The sequence below is a fragment of the Xyrauchen texanus genome, chromosome 15 (assembly GCF_025860055.1).
Source record: "Xyrauchen texanus isolate HMW12.3.18 chromosome 15, RBS_HiC_50CHRs, whole genome shotgun sequence".
Taxonomy (NCBI): Eukaryota; Metazoa; Chordata; class Actinopteri; order Cypriniformes; family Catostomidae; genus Xyrauchen; species Xyrauchen texanus.
Window position 1 is genome coordinate 33,493,762 of NC_068290.1, and position 16,578 is coordinate 33,510,339.

Here is a 16,578-nt window from a genome sequence, read left to right on the forward strand (position 1 = left end):
CTGCAACAAAGCGACGTTGGTCCTGCACTAGTGATGGGCACAAGAATAATTGTCTAATGAGCATCTGTGTACAAGTCGCTCCAGGATGACAAGCGACATTAGATGAGTGACCCCACTGTAGGACATGCGTCTAGAACAGGAGATGCGGTGTTGCGTAGAGCTGTGCTACCATGATACCATGCAAACCATGTGAGTGCAGGGTAGAATGGTATGCAGTGGGACAGTGGAGGTCTCGACCTCAAAACATCGAGAGAGAGAGAGTTGGGCTTGATGTTTTTAGAGCCTTGGCATAACAACAGCACAAAATTAAGGCCCAGCGGGCCTGCCTAGAGTTGAGACATTTGGCACTATGAATATATTCTAGGTTCCTATGATCTGTCCAGAACATGAAAGGTACCTCCGAACCCTCTAACCAGTGTCACCACTCACCCAAGCGGACAGTCAATAATTCTAAAAACGTCGTAAGTTCGTTCAGCTGGGGTTAAGCGATGCAAAAAAAAAGCACATGGATGCATCTTTCCATCTGAGGGAGAGTGCTGGGACAGGACTGCTCCGACACCAACCTTGGATGCATCCACCTCCACCACGAACTGATTTGCGGGATCGTGAGTAATTAAAACAGGTGCAGTAGAAAACTGCTACTTTCATTTGAAAAAGTGTTCTCAACTACTGGGGACCAACAAAAATCAGTGTGTGAGGAGGTGAGATCCGTCAAAGGTGCGACGAGCTGACTGTAATTCCTAATGAACCTCCGATAAAAATAAGCGAACCCCAGAAACCTCTGCAAGGCCTTGCGAGAATCTGGGGTTGGCCATTCGGAAACAGCATTTACCTTAATCAGGTTCAAGCACACTCCTATGAATGAAATTATGAACCTTAGAAACGGAACCGACCGTGCATGAAAAGCACACTTCTCTGCCTTGACGAAATGCAGATTCTCTAACAGTGGCTGGAGCACAAGCCTGACGTGCTGGACATGGTCCTGGATATTCTGGGAGAAGATCAGAATATCATCTAGATAAACAAACATGAACCGATTGACCATGTCTCGAAGCACATCATTCACGAGCCCCTGGAAGACGGTGGGGGCGTTGACTAATCCAAAGTAGTAAGGTGACCCGGGGCAGCACAAAACAGACACATTACATTAATAAGGCACCGCTGTTTCTGCCTACGTGAGATTTGAGACATGTGTTCCTGGGTGAGATTTGATTTGCATGGGTTCATTATCAGGTCGAGGTTCAGCCAAATAGGCTGGCGAGGCAGAGCAGGCAGGATGATCTACCGCCATAACAGGTGGATAGCGTCGTTGGCAGTGATGGTGACATAAAGCGAGGTGCTGATCGACTCAAATAGCCAAATACACCAAATCGTTGAAGCATGGAGGTAAATCCAATGAATAAATCTCATCCAAGATCTCTCATAGCATGATCATTCCATTTGCAAGAAGCAGCAAGAATGCAAAACTTGATCATGTAATCTGCAACACGTCAATCTCCTTGGGAGTGTCCAGACAAAATCCTCACTGCCTCCCTTCCTTGAGCCTAGCGATCAAACACTTGCCTGAGCTCCAAAATAAATGTCTGATTTGAAGCGCAGCAGGGATGTCGGTTGTTCCACATAGCAGTGCCCCATTTACCAGTACTACCGGTGAGGAGTGTAATGACACAAGCCACCTTCATGGTGTACAAGGCAAACGTGGAGGGTTGCAATGTACAAAAACAGGGAAAACTGAGATGAATGCACTGCAGGATTCAGCCTCACCTGAATACGGGGTTGGATATGGAATGTGGGCTTCAAAACTTCCAGAATACACAGGCTTTGCGGGGGCTGGTGAGGAAACATCCCACGGGGATTCAGGTGTCGGAGTTGGCCGGAGCTGTTGCTCGTAGGAGGTGAGATCGGCAAGACATGAGGAAATCGCCTCTAAAGTCCGGTTAGCAGCAGCGATCTGGTCTTGCTGACATCCTAGCAGAACACCCTGTTGAGAAAGTGTGGCGCAAAGAGTGTAATGCTCCGCTGGGTCCATGATTTGGCCAGATTATTCTGTATCATGTATCATGGAAGTCAGGAGGAGCCTGGCCGAATCCTTTATAGAAGCTTGGCGATGAGAGAGATGTCCAGCGGACAATGCTAGCTACAATAGAAGTGTAGATCCCCAGCATGAGGGCATAGAGTGGAATTCCTTTATGGATTGCCAGGTTGAACTCAGTGAAGACTTTAAGGCAAACCATAACCCAAACAACTTGGGCAAACCAACATAGTGACAAGACAGGACCAGCTAAACAAAGAGAGCAAACTTAGTATTCAATTTAGCATTATAATCTGGCAAAGAAACAGAGAATCATGAAGGCATATGTAGGAAGTGCAATCAGGCTGGAACAGGTGTTGCTCGACAAGCAATCATTGGCATGATCGGCGGCGCCCTGAGAACAATGAACATTCCCATGGAAACACCGATCATGCCACTCGAGCGCACCTGTGAAAAAAGAGGGAGCGAAAATTATACAACTCAAAACAAACCTGCAGGCTTATCAGAACCATGACACAACTACACTGTGATAACATTTGCCCAAGCCTAAATGTCTGGAAGAATTTGACTTCTGTCTCTGCAATATTAAGTCTTCTTCAAAGCTAAGAAATTAATTCCTCTTGGCAAATTTGAAGTCCCTAAAAGACTTCCTATTTTTAATCAAGTAAACTGCACTTAAATATTATACTGATTTGCATATTAGTAACAGTGGAAACAGTGGTAAATGTTCTAAACTGGTCAACATTGCTTTTGTTTTTGTTTTTTTAAAGTTAAGAAAAGAGGCATAATGTTCTGTATCAGAAAATATTTTAACATGGTGTAACTAAATTCCTAAATGAAAAAAAAATACTGTATTGAAAATGTGACCATAATACTACAATAGCATCAACCATGCTAATCAATAGATTAAGTATGAAAGACGACCTTGAAAAGAAATGGAGAAAATATCAGTAGAGAATATCTAAATATTTAGCAAAAAGAGTAAAAAACAGAAAAACTTCAAATGTCCCCAGGTGTTATTATGAGCTAAACAGATGAAAATCTGAATTTTACCAATAACCAGATGTTTGATTTGATAAAAAATGACAATGAGGACACGTAAAATTAATTAACTCACAGGAAGGTAGTAGGTGTTTTTGTCCAGGTAAGATATGGATTGTCCATCAGGGAGAAGAAGTGTCTCATTTGATTTATTATAAATGGCAACTGTGGATGTTAGGTTGTCTTCTACAAAGAACTGAAAAAGAGAATGAAAAAAAAAAGCTTTGGTAGTAACACTTTACAATAAGGTTCCATACGTTAACATTAGTTAATGCACTAGAGTTGGGGTACCCAAGTTTGGACTCTGACCTGAGTCTTTAGCCCCTGAATTCATAGATGTAGCCAGAGTTATTTCACTGTTTAAGCAAACACATGCACACACACACACGCATATGCACATGCACAGGCACAGCGTTAACAGGTTGCGTTAACAGGTTGCGCATGTGCGGTTAGTTGCCCCGGAAGAGTCTCTTAAGGACTTCCATGAACTTTCGTCAACATAGCAACCAACACCAATGATTTGTGTTCTGGGTCAGCACTAATGAAAACAGTTTCATCAATGCATATGAACGTCAGCGCGTTCCACGTTGCACAAATACACAGTAATCAATTAAAGTGCCCAGATTCTCACACCAATATATGTAGTGAATTTGGTATGATAAATGTCCACTGCACGGGTTAAAGTTTTGTGTACATTATCATTATTTGTAAGGGAAACAGTATGTGTGAGCTAGGAATTAAATTAAACGGTCCTATTTCTACATTACTATGTAAAGAAATTTATAATGGAATCAGTCGCATTTGACAACCGTTATAATTTTTATAAATGACAAATAACTCGATTATTTGTCTGAATAAAATTCTCCACCATTACAATCGGAACACAATGTCTCGTTGTATCAGCTCACAATTTCAACTGTAGGGAATTAGCTTTAATAAGAGAATTATGATTAATTCTCATATTGGAGTAATATTATTCTCATGGCTTATTGACAATAATATTACACATATAGGAATAGCTTTGAAGCTAAATATTTTAGAAACGGATATGATTATTTATCAAAATATACCACAGCCAAAATACCTTTAAAAGGGAAACATGAATAATTAATCATAACTCGTTATAATTAATTATGAACATTTAGTTTGGTTAATAGAATCAACTTGCTGTAGCTGAATTCGAACATATAACTAATCTAAACAAAAACATACACATGAAACATTCATACATGGGAAAGGGAAAAGTGAAAATAAAATGAAACTGGAACAGAATAGGGGAAATACAGTTATGAAAAGTATAATTTGACCATTTGGGAGGACCATCAAGTTCTTTTGTTAAAAATGGGTTAACCTCTTATACTAAACATAGGTTCAGTTAGCTACTTGCAATTGCCTTGGCTGTTGAGAGAGCCCGGATACAGTCGCAGGAGAATGTCTTGATGGTTCCTTGAGTCGATGGTGTTCAAGTTTCAATACATTTTTTCTGTGTTGTATGAAGAAATTAGGATGAACTGTGGTGTTCATTGACTGTATGGTCGAGGTAGTTGCACATGGCTTGAGGTGTTGAGGCCTGCAACCTCAAGGTCGGCACGACCAGCCGCAGAGGGTCAGGAGAAAGAGAGAGGGTAAGAAGTGGGACGGGACTTTTAACTTCTGCTGGAGGTCTCTCCTCTCGTGTCTGGCTTGACCAATGAGAAAGGTGCAATTTCCAAGCAGGAAATGTTCCTTTGTTTAGAAGCTGACTCATTTGCATGATTGGGGCTAGTTTAAGCCCCTTTATCCTATGATTAATATAGCAAGCATACAATGCATGCTGTCAGAATTATATATATATATATATATACAAATTATTATGCAGGATTGCACACAAGGATTCATTTGGTAGGAAACATGATACTAAATAATTAGCTGGTAGTCCTGTCATAAGGCATGAATAAAACATTATACAGTACAAAAAGACACTTTACAAGACAGTAATAAATCATATACACAATGTCCTGGGGATATACATATGAATTTATAGTTTTTCTATAAATGAATGAAGAAAAGTCTGTGTCCTGGGATTTATGTCCATTTCCTATGGGGGAAAGGAGTGCTCTGGCATGCAGCTAACCTCCACCACTTGGAATGTCACTGATGTCCACTAGTTGCTGGACCTTGTAAAGACAGAGTAAAGGCTTGATAATGATCAGTGGGGGAGAAGACATAACAGAGTGGGCTTGGGCCTACTTGGACATTTGCTTGTTACAGTTTTGAGACATCTGTTGGCATTAAATAATGAATAATTGTGTGTCTGATTGGTCCAGGTGCTACATATTCTTTCAAACGTTGTTGTCCTATAGACAACAGCGAGTGACGTCAAAGGTGCAGGAAGATCAGACACCCATCTATCACCCAAGGCTGGAAGGCCGTGGTGGCATCCCTGGTTGTTTGTGCCATGGCTGATGGTGTAGACAGTAGCAAGGTTCAGGTCCCTAGGCTTATGCAGCAGGTTTCTTGGCAGTGTCACCTGTCATCCTGAAGTCAGTTCGTTTCGGACAGGTGTTTGCTCCTGAACACAGAAGTAGACATGTCCTGCTGTTCCTCTGCAGCCTCAGTTTGGCACCTGTGTGAAAGGGTGTGGATGAGGATGCTATGGTAGACGGCTGTGGGACATCCTGTGGGGTTTGCAGGTTGAGGGTGTTATTTTCCATGGCTCCTCCCAGCAGTTGTTCTGGTACCTAGGTCTGTTGCCATGGTGATGGTTCTGCCCTCTGATGGCTAGGAGCTTTTCGTTGAAGGGTCTTGCATTGTGGCAATGTGGGGTGCCTTCTGGTGCCAGCTTTGAATTCTGGATTTTGCAGTTCAGAATCACTGGGGTCTTACGTAACTTTTTTGAGGAGGCCTTGTGTTTGTTAAAGCCTTCTGTGTCAGGTCACGCAGTTGTTGGATAGGCATTTTGTGGGGGCAGGCCCTAATGCCTAAATGGTGACTTACAATAGGATGGAGGGCTCAGAGAAAAAGGCTCATAAAGCTGATTTCCTCCTCCATCCCAGGTTGGTTGTGAGCTCCGAAGTAAGCTCATCTGAGTCGATGGTAATAGACATAGGGAGTTTCAAGCCGGCTCTGTTTTGTGCCTAGGGCAGTGCTCAGTCTGTTTTCAGACTCTAGGTCTGAGAATTCCTCAGTGATGGCTTGTTTCAGCTGTTGGTAGTCTGATTGGATGTTTCCTGGCTGCTGAGCCAGAAAGCATCACAACTCTGGGCTGGAAGTGATCCAGAGCAGATAGTGTATCCAGGTGGTTCACACTGGCCAAAGACGGCAGATGAAAGTCAATGTCTCACAGGTAAGCGTGGATGTCATGGTCTCCTGTGAGATCTGGTGAGAACATAGGGATGTTTCTAGCCATTCGGTTGAGGTCTTTGAGCATCACTACATGTGTCGTATTAGGGTTTGTCTGAATTAATCCTTTTCCTTCTGTGGCTGCAGAGGCTTTCAGGAAACTGGCTGGTGTGGTGTTAAGGAAGGGCTATAGCTCCTCCCCCTTTGTGCTTGTGTGCAGGGCTGGGGGAGTTTTCACTGCTGATGTGAACTTCAACAGGGAACCTTTCCTTTGTGGGGTCCATTTGCAGTTGGTAGGACTGTTTCAGTTATTTTTGGACCATGTTAAACTCCTTTTTGATGCTGCTGAATTGCTGAGTCAGGGTTTGGACTTCAGCTCTGGCTGCACGCAAATGGCCTTCAAGGGCCTTAGCTTTAGCGCCTCTCTCTTTAAGTTCCACATAAGCTGTTTCTAACAGTGTCCTGGTGTGAAACAGTTCTCTTTCAAACTCCTGTCTGGTGGCTGTCTCCAGCTGCTCAGTGTTCAGCAGCTGTCAGGGTCTCCTGAAGGCTGGTGATCTCCTTCTCCACTCTGTCAGGGTCATGGCATCTGTGCTGTGCTTTCTCTTGCTGAGTGGTTATTGGATACCTGTGGAACTCTGTGACTTGCAACTTTAGTTCATATACCTCCTGTCTGAGGTCCGTGAGAGCATGGACCAAGGAGAGGATGGTGCTGGTCAGCTCTTTGAGGCTCAGGCGTCCACTTGTGTTGCTGTCTCGCTGTTCCGTTCTCTGCCGTTGCAGGTTGTTTGCTGCTTTGGGCTGAAGGATGTCCATCACACTGCTCTGCCGGGTCTCCAGTGGGTCCTGGCAGGTGGCAGGGCTGGATGTCTGAGGCATGCTGGCACACTTGTGGGAACACAAGCGAGAAATGGCAAAGGCAATTGCAAGTTCGTACAGAGGTGATAAGCTATCTGTGTGTCTGGGGTGGGGGGGGGGCGACTATGTTGGCCGTGTAAGTATGTTGGCCGTGTAAGGTATGAATAGCTGATGTGGGGCAGCTAGTAAGGCAGGGTGCTAAAAATGTATGTTGGTGAACACAAATAAAAGGATGGAGTATCTTGGTTGACGGGATATAAGCGGGGTCAGCTAATAATTGGGGCTACATGTGTCGTCAATATATTACTCTAAATACTGATGGTTCTCACAGGTTTGGTCACTATGAGGGTAACAAATAAAACAAAACTGGAATATAACAATAAGATGAAATCAGAAAGAGAAAGGAGGGTTTTCCTTATTTAGTTTAGGCTAGGAGATATGGCTAAGCAGGTGTCACTGGTTTTAGTGATGCTGCAGTAGATTCATAAATCCTAGAGAGGCTGTTAGCTAAGCTAGCAGGGTCACACCCAACACCTCAAGGTCAATAAAGAGAAACAATAGGAAATGTTTCTTGTTCTCTCTAGAAACTACAGTTGCTAGAACTACTGTAATCTTGTACCGAGTGGGAAGGGGGTGATAGTAAAATAACTACAATTAGGTAAAAATAAAATGTTCTTATAGATCTAGGAAGCTAAAAAGGAAAGAAAAATAAATTAATTTAATAAAATTTCAAACTTAATTAAATTCAATTTAGCTGAATAGGGATATTCAGACTAAAACAATGGTGAATAACTGAAATAAAACAAAATAGGGGAGGAATAAAATAAAACACAAATAAATCCAAAGGGGAAGGACAAACCTAACTGATAGAGCTCAAACAGAGGGTAAAACCAGAGTGAGGGGCAGAGAGAGAGAGGGGAGTGGTTTAACACGTTACACTCACACCGTATGTAAGTGTTAGTCGGATGCTAACAGCTAACGGTTGATGTAAAGGGCTTTAACTTGTATGCATGTAGGGCTGCTAAAGAGCTATCTTTTGGCTACATGAGGTTCTGTTTGTTTACATACAGGTCTGTGACGTGTTACGCTGTTATCAGATTGAAATTGAAAAGCCTGCTCGTGCCTTCAGGGGTCATGCGTTGCTAAGAGACCACTGCAAGCTCACAGCACCACAAATGGAGCAGCAATTGAAGTTGCTGTGAACTCGCAGAGGCAACTCAACCACTGTCAGTTATGACGTCACATGCAACTCCTTCACAAATCAAAACAGCACATTCACTTCACAGACAATGGCAAATTACCAGTTAGCTAGGACTAGAATTACACCATTAATTTGACGCAATTGTTTCACATGAGTGGGTCAATATGAATACATTAATAAGTAACACATTCTGAGAAATGAGGAGAGTCGCTCAAATCACCATTATTCATTGTAGTGAGATTTGTTCGTCACTCAGTTTAATTCATGCCGCTAATCTGAGATTTCTTCGTCACAGAAGACTTAATAATAATAATAATAATACATTTAATTTTTAGGCGCCTTTCAAACCACCCAAGGTCACCTTACAACAAAAATAGAAATAAAAAATAGTATTAGCTATTAAAAGAACGAAAATTATAATAAAATAAGAAAACATCCAACAGGCTAATGTTGATGGAGAGAGAGTGGAGTTTCTCAAAGTTTATAGGCTGACTTGAAAAGATGAGTTTTGAGAGTGGTTTTGAACTGCGAAATGGAGTCTATGGAACGGATATGATGGGGAAGAGAATTCCAGAGTTTTGGTGCCGCATGGGAGAAGGCCCTTGCTCCCATTGTGGACAGTCTGATGTCTGGGGTTACCAGTAATCCTGCTGATGATGAACGGAGTGGGTGCGTGGGTATGTAAGTCTGAATTAATTCTGTGATATATGAGGGGGCGAGGTTGTGCAGAGCTTTGAATGTCATTTATTGGGGATTCCTTGCAGGATTGCATTGCAATAGTCGATCCGAGAGGTCACCAAGGTGTTGACAAGAACTTCAGTGGAGTGTTGCGAAAGTGAGGGACGCAGTCTAGAGATGTTTCTGAGGTGAAAATAAGCCGTCCGACAGACATTATTGATGTGGTTGGAAAATGAAAGGGTACTGTCCAAAATAACTCCAAGGCTCTTTACCTGTTTTGAAACTGGTATGACATCCTCCCCAATGGAAACTAATGAGAGGTTGGATTTTAAGAGTGTGGTTGGAGTGCCAATGAGCAGTAGCTCAGTTTTTTTATTATTAAATTGGAGATAATTTGTAGTCATCCATGCCTGGATATCGTGAATACAGGTATTGAGGGTGTTTAGGGAAAGTGTGGCAGTGGGCTTAGTAGATACATAAAGCTGTGTGTCATCTGCATATGAGTGAAAGTGAATGCCATGATGTCTGAAAATATTGCCTAATGGAAGAAGATAGATGATAAACAAAAGTGGCCCCAATACTGACCCCTGTGGAACTCCATGTTGGAGTACTGAGCTCTCTGACTGGTGATCTTCAATTTTGACACAATATGTCCAGGCTGTCAGGTAGTGCGCAAACCACTTAAGGGCAATACCACAAACTCCTATACTTTGAAGCCGCTCAAGCAACAGTTGGTGGGATATTGTGTCGAAGGCGGCACTGAGGTCTAGGAGAATAAGAATGGATAGTAGGCCAGTGTTATGAATGAGCAGCGAGGCAGACGAGGAGGTGCAGATCCAAACGCAGTTGACTTTATTGAAAGATCAAATAAACAAATAAACACAAAAGAAAAACCCACAATGGGGAGACAGGAAACTTAAATACAGAGAACTCGGGCAGGGGAATACACACCAGGCTAACAACACTCAACGACAGACAAGGAGAGAACAAGAAGCAGGGCTTAAATACACAGGGAGTGATGACTAAATGGGACACAGGTGAGAACAATGAACAAAATGGCAGTGATGATGACAGGTGGATACTAGGAAGTGTAGTTCTTTTAACAACAGACTAGTGGAGCTAAACAAGGGACAAAAGTGCAAAACCTATGAACCTATGGAGTGCAAAAGTGACAAAAATGGTAAACAAAAAGGGCAACAGTGAAACAAGACAAGTTAAACATAACAGCCAGCATCAGCTGCACAGAAGATCATTAGTGATCTTGACAAGGGCTGTCTCGGTACTGTGACGTGAACGAAACCCAGATTGAAATTGTTCCAGAAGATTATTCTCATGAAGGTAAGTCTGGAGTTGGATTGCAACCGCTCTCTCGAGTATTTTGGAGATGAAGGGCAGGTTTGATATAGGATGATAATTATTAAGATTATTACAGTCCAGTCCTGGTTTTTTCAATGTGGGTCTAACTATCGCAGCTTTTAGTGATGCAGGGACTATGCCAGTTGACAAAGATGATTTGATAATGGAGGTTATCAGTGGTGCTAAGGCAGGTAAACAGGTCTTCACAAGGGAGGTGGGGATGGGGTCCAGGTGGCATGTCGAAGAATTTGATTTAGTGATGAGCTCAAAAATAGACTCCTCAGTTGGAAGACTGAAGTTACTAAAAACAGCAGGTGGGGCTAAATTTAGCACAAATGCTGCTGGCAATGCAGCCGGTGTGATATTCGCCACGGCCAGTTGTTGATGGATTTTTGAGATTATTGAGTCAAATAATTTAAGAAAAGCAGAGCAGTAATCACCAGAGAGGTTATTGATATTTGAATCTGGAGGTTTCACTTCTATTTGTAGTGGAGATGAGTGGTACCCGGTGGGGTCTTCTGCTGTTGTAGCCCATCCGCCTCAAGGTTGTGCATGTTGTGGCTTCACAAATGCTTTGCTGCATACCTCGGTTGTAACGAGTGGTTATTTCAGGCAAAGTTGCTCTTCTATCAGCTTGAATCAGTCGGCCCATTCTCCTCTGACCTCTAGCATCAACAAGGCATTTTCGCCCACAGGACTGCCGCATACTGGATGTTTTTCCCTTTTCACACCATTCTTTGTAAACCCTAGAATAGGTTGTGCGTGAAACTCACCTAAAGGATTATTAGGAACACCTGTTCAATTTCTCATTAATGCAATTATCTAATCAACCAATCACATGGCAGTTGCTTCAATGCATTTAGGGGTGTGGTCCTGGTCAAGACAATCTCCTGAACTCCAAACTGAATGTCAGAAAGGGAAAGAAAGGTGATTTAAGCAATTTTGAGCATGGCATGGTTGTTGGTGCCAGACGGGCCGGTCTGAGTATTTCACAATCTGCTCAGTTACTGGGATTTTCACACACAACCATTTCTAGGGTTTACAAAGAATGGTGTGAAAAGGGAAAAACATCCAGTATGCGGCAGTCCTGTGGGTGAAAATGCCTTGTTGATCTAGAGGTCAGAGGAGAATGGGCCGACTGATTCAAGCTGATAGAAGAGCAACTTTGCCTGAAATAACCACTCGTTACAACCGAGGTATGCAGCAAAGCATTTGTGAAGCCACAACATGCACAACCTTGAGGCGGATGGGCTACAACAGCAGAAGACCCCACCGGGTACCACTCATCTCCACTACAAATAGGAAAAAGAGGCTACAATTTGCAAGAGCTCACCAAAATTGGACAGTTGAAGACTGGAAAAATGTTGCCTGGTCTGATGAGTCTCAATTTCTGTTGAGACATTCAGATGGTAGAGTCAGAATTTGTTGTAAACAGAATGAGAACATGGATCCATCATGCCTTGTTACCACTGTGCAGGCTGGTGGTGGTGGTGTAATGGTGTGGGGGATGTTTTCTTGGCACACTTTAGGCCCCTTAGTGCCAATTGGGCATTGTTTAAATGCCACGGCCTACCTGAACATTGTTTCTGACCATGTCCATCCCTTTATGGCCACCATGTACCCATCCTCTGATGGCTACTTCCAGCAGGATAATGCACCATGTCACAAAGCTCGAATCATTTCAAATTGTTTTCTTGAACATGACAATGAGTTCACTGTACTAAAATGGCCCCCACAGTCACCAGATCTCAACCCAATAGAGCATCTTTGGGATGTGGTGGAACGGGAGCTTCGTGCCCTGGATGTGCATGCCACAAATCTCCATCAACTGCAAGATCCTATCCTATCAATATGGGCCAACATTTCTAAAGAATGCTTTCAGCACCTTGTTGAATCAATGCCATGTAGAATTAAGGCAGTTCTGAAGGCGAAAGGGGGTCAAACACAGTATTAGTATGGTGTTCCTAATAATCCTTTAAGTGAGTGTATATGTCACAGGTGCAAACTTTTAGTTTCCTTGTTTCTGGATTCAAAGGAAATAATAACTGTGTATAAAATGACAAATAACTCATTTAGATTCTTGCCTGCATTCTCCACTATAATATGTAGCGTATTTAGTGGTTTCAATGAAAGTTCGCTAACTGGTTAGTTTTAGCGGTGTTGTGTTATGCTATTAGCTTAGCTGTACTTTGTTGACAAAATGGTGTCAGCAGGTTGCGCATGTGCATGCTTTCATTGCCATAGCAACCAACACCAGTGATTTGTGATCTGGGTCAACACTAATGAAAATAGTTTAATCGATGCATATGAATGTCAGCGTGTTACACGTTGCACAAATACACAGTAATCAGTTAAAGTGCCCAGATTCTCACACCAATATATGTAGCGAATTTGATATGATAAATGTCCACTGCATGGGTTAAAGTTTTGTGTACATTACCATTATTTGTAAGGGAAACAGCATGTGTGAGCTAGGAATTTAATTAAACGGTCCTATTTCTATATTACTATGTAAGGAAATTTATACTGGAATCAGTCGTGTTTGACAACCATTATAATTTAGATAAATGACAAATAACTAGATTATTTGTCTGAATAAAATTCTCCACCATTACAATCGTAACATGTGTCCACGTAATCATACAATGTCTTGTTGTATCAGCTCAAAATTTATACTTTAGGGAATTAGCTTTAATAAGAGAATTATGATTCATTCTCATATTGGAGTAATATTATTCTCATGGCTTATTGACAATAATATTACACATATAGGAATAGCTTTGAAGCTAAATCTTTTAGAAACAGGGATATGATTATTTATCAAAATATACCACAGTTAAAATATCTTTAAAAGGGAAACGTGAATAATTAATCATAACTCGTTATAATTATGAACATTTGTATCGGTTAATAGAATCTACTTGCTGTAGCTGAATTAATATTCCCATCAATTTATCTGTTCGTCCAGCGAACACTTAGTATTGATCGTCTATCAATTGTCAGAAAGGATATTTTTCGTGGCCACACAAAAATAATTCTTTCGTAGCATGTAGCTGTGATCGAATCATTAAATTAACGTTGATTTACAAGCAGACCAGAATCAACTTGCAAGAATGTCCACAAAAGTTTAACTAAAATACGAACACATAACTAATCTAAACAAAATCATAAACACAAAATCACTTATTCATGGGAAAGGGAAAAGTGAAAATAAAATGAAACCGGAACAGAATAGGGGAAATGCAGTTATGAAAAGTCATTTTTGACCATCTGAGAGGACCAGCCGTTTCTTAATTTAAAAGTACCTTTTGTTACAAAGGGGTTTACCTCTTATACTAAGCTATGTTCAGTAAGTTACTGGTACGATACTTGCAGTTGCCTTGGCTGTTGAGAGAGCGCCCGGATGCAGTCGCAGGAGAAAGGCTTGATGGTTCCTTGAGTCGATGGTGCTGAAGTTGCAACCAATTTCTTCCGCATGGGGATGTGTCTTTTAACTTCTGCTGGAGATCCCTCTTCTCGAGTCTGGCTTGACCAATGAGAAAGGTGCAATTTCCAAGCAGGAAATGTTCCTTTGTTTGGAAGCTGACTCATTTGCATGATTGGGGCTAGTTTATGCCCCTTTATGCTCTGATTATTATAGCAAGCATACAATGCATGCTGTCAGAATTATATATATATATATAAACTATTATGCAGGATTTCACACAAAGATTCATTTGGTAGGAAACATGATACTAAATAATTTTACATTAGCTGGTAGTTCTGTCATAAGGCATGCATAAAACAGTATACAGTAGAAAAAGACACTTTACAAGATCATATACGTTAATAAATCATATACACAATGTCCTGGGGATATACATGTGAATTTATAGTTTGTCTACAACTGAATGAAGAAAAGTCTGTGTTCTGGGCTTTATGTCCATTTCCTATTTGGAAAAGGAGTGCTCTGGCATGCAGCTAACCTCCCACACATGTCACTGATGTCCACTAGTTGCTGGACCTTGTAAAGACAGGGTAAAGGCTTGATAATGATCAGTGGGGGAGCAGACATAACGAAGTCGGCTTGGGCCTACTTGGACCTTTGCTTGTTACAGTCTTGAGACATCTGTCATAAAATAATTAATAATTGTGTGTCTGATTGGTCCAGAAGCTACATTGACAACAGAGGTGGCTGGCATGATGAAAATGTAAAGATGGGTATGTATCCAATGTAATAGAAACTAAACAAGGCAGTTTCACATACCACAAGACCTGACAACAGGTAAAATTGCATGTGGCATTTGTGCAACCAAGACGGTGCTTGTATTGCAGTTTCATCATGGATAAAAACTTAAAATCAAGAAGTTCATTGAGTAAATTCACCCACATGTCTCTCACAGAATACTAAAAGTAGCATATAGAAATAAAAATACATAAAAAATAGTATTACTATTGGATATCAAGTGTTTTTAGGCGTAATGTATCTACACATGCAGTCTGTAGTCTCTTGTGGTCCACGCAGTGTTGTCAGCTTGAACTGGTCCATAATAGCTTAATGAATTACATGTATTTTTTAAATAGTTGGGGGAGGGGAGGGGTTATTTATTGCTAAAGCAGACAACAACTCTAAACAGATAAACAGCACCTATTTATTATTGACTATTTTCAAAGCATTAACGACCTGCTTAAAATACATTCTTTTACAGCATTTGTCCACCATTCACAACATTCAACCATGTACAATAAAATATTAGGACATTTTGGGAAGTGAAATGTTTTGTTTCTAATTTAATTATGGACTATAAAATAAATTAAATTTTTCAATAACAGAGTTTGTGTATGAAACAAGTTGAATTTAGTTGACTATGACGTTTTTATTTCTAATGTTTATTTTATTTGATTTTCATTGTAAACCATTGGGTAATTTATGCACATCATTTTTCAGCCTATATTTCTGACACTTTTAAAGGACTCAAAATGATAATTCTTCATGTTTTTGCACTTAAAGAAGAGCTCAATGAAATGTTCTTTGGTTGGTATTTAAAGATTTCAGAATGATTGCAAACCAACACGGCTGCTGCTCAAGCAAATATCAATAAAAAAATGTTTTATCTTCTGCAGCAGCTGCTGCGACAAGCACAAAGACGCATCAGGGATTTAGGTACACGAGCAGCACACAGAACTGCCCTGCATTGTGCAGTTTCCCACAAATTAACTAGAAAATCATGTCCGTGACGACATGGACTTAATATTTTCAGTGGGCTTTTCCAATGTTTTGGATGCAGCATTTGCAGTCAAATCGTAAGGTGCAACTTCTCACCGAGTGCTAATTACTACTGTGTTCACTCAAATCAGTTGGCAGATAGAGAAAAAACATTCAGAAAGAAATTTCAGTAAAGACTATTATTTCTTTAGATATGAATAAAACTAAATTCAATTGAACTGACAAATTGAAAATGAAGTAGAAATAAAACGAAATAAAAATTTGAAACATAACAACCTTGGTTGTAACGTCTAACACAGCTTTCACTTTCTTTGGTCTATGTTTTAGTAGACGGGAAAAAGCATCAAATGATTGGAATGTCAACAGAATAATAAGAATTGTGTTATAGGACAGTTTTGTCTTCATACACCTAAAGCATATGCTTTCATTCTGAAACCAATTAGAAGTCTGTTCAGCAGGATACTAATCATAAAATATATACACAATATATATAAACTGTTTTTCTTAGTTATGAATAAGCTTAAAATATTGATTTTGAGTTTAAGGTTACAATTTTAATTAAGATTCATGAACAGATTCATTCAGACTCCGCCTGTTATGGACTCGGTCTTGAGTTTGACTCAGCCCCTTCTGGACTTAGACTCAACTCGACTTGATTGTTTAAACACTCAGACTTTACTAAGATGGACTCGAACCCAACACTATCATGCGCAAACAATTAACAATATTTTTTCCACAGCATTTATTAATTTAGATCACTGTTAAGTGTAATGCATTAACGTGTACAACTTTTAAAGTCAGCATGAAAAGAAAATGAATCTTATCTATTTTCTAAATGCATGTTATTGATCTTATTGTGAACGATTCATCCATGCATATGTTTTA

The 16,578-nt window shown here is 40.7% G+C and overlaps 1 protein-coding gene across 1 annotated transcript in view; it reads right to left on the reverse strand.

The window, feature by feature from the left end:
* adcy2a (adenylate cyclase 2a) overlaps window positions 1-16,578 on the reverse strand; it is a 241,299-nt gene that overhangs the window by 28,064 nt on the left and 196,657 nt on the right. Inside the window, exon 17 of the mRNA XM_052143767.1 lies at window positions 3,150-3,269. Within this exon, the coding sequence (XP_051999727.1) occupies window positions 3,150-3,269 (120 nt within the window). The remainder of the gene's footprint in view (window positions 1-3,149; window positions 3,270-16,578) is intronic.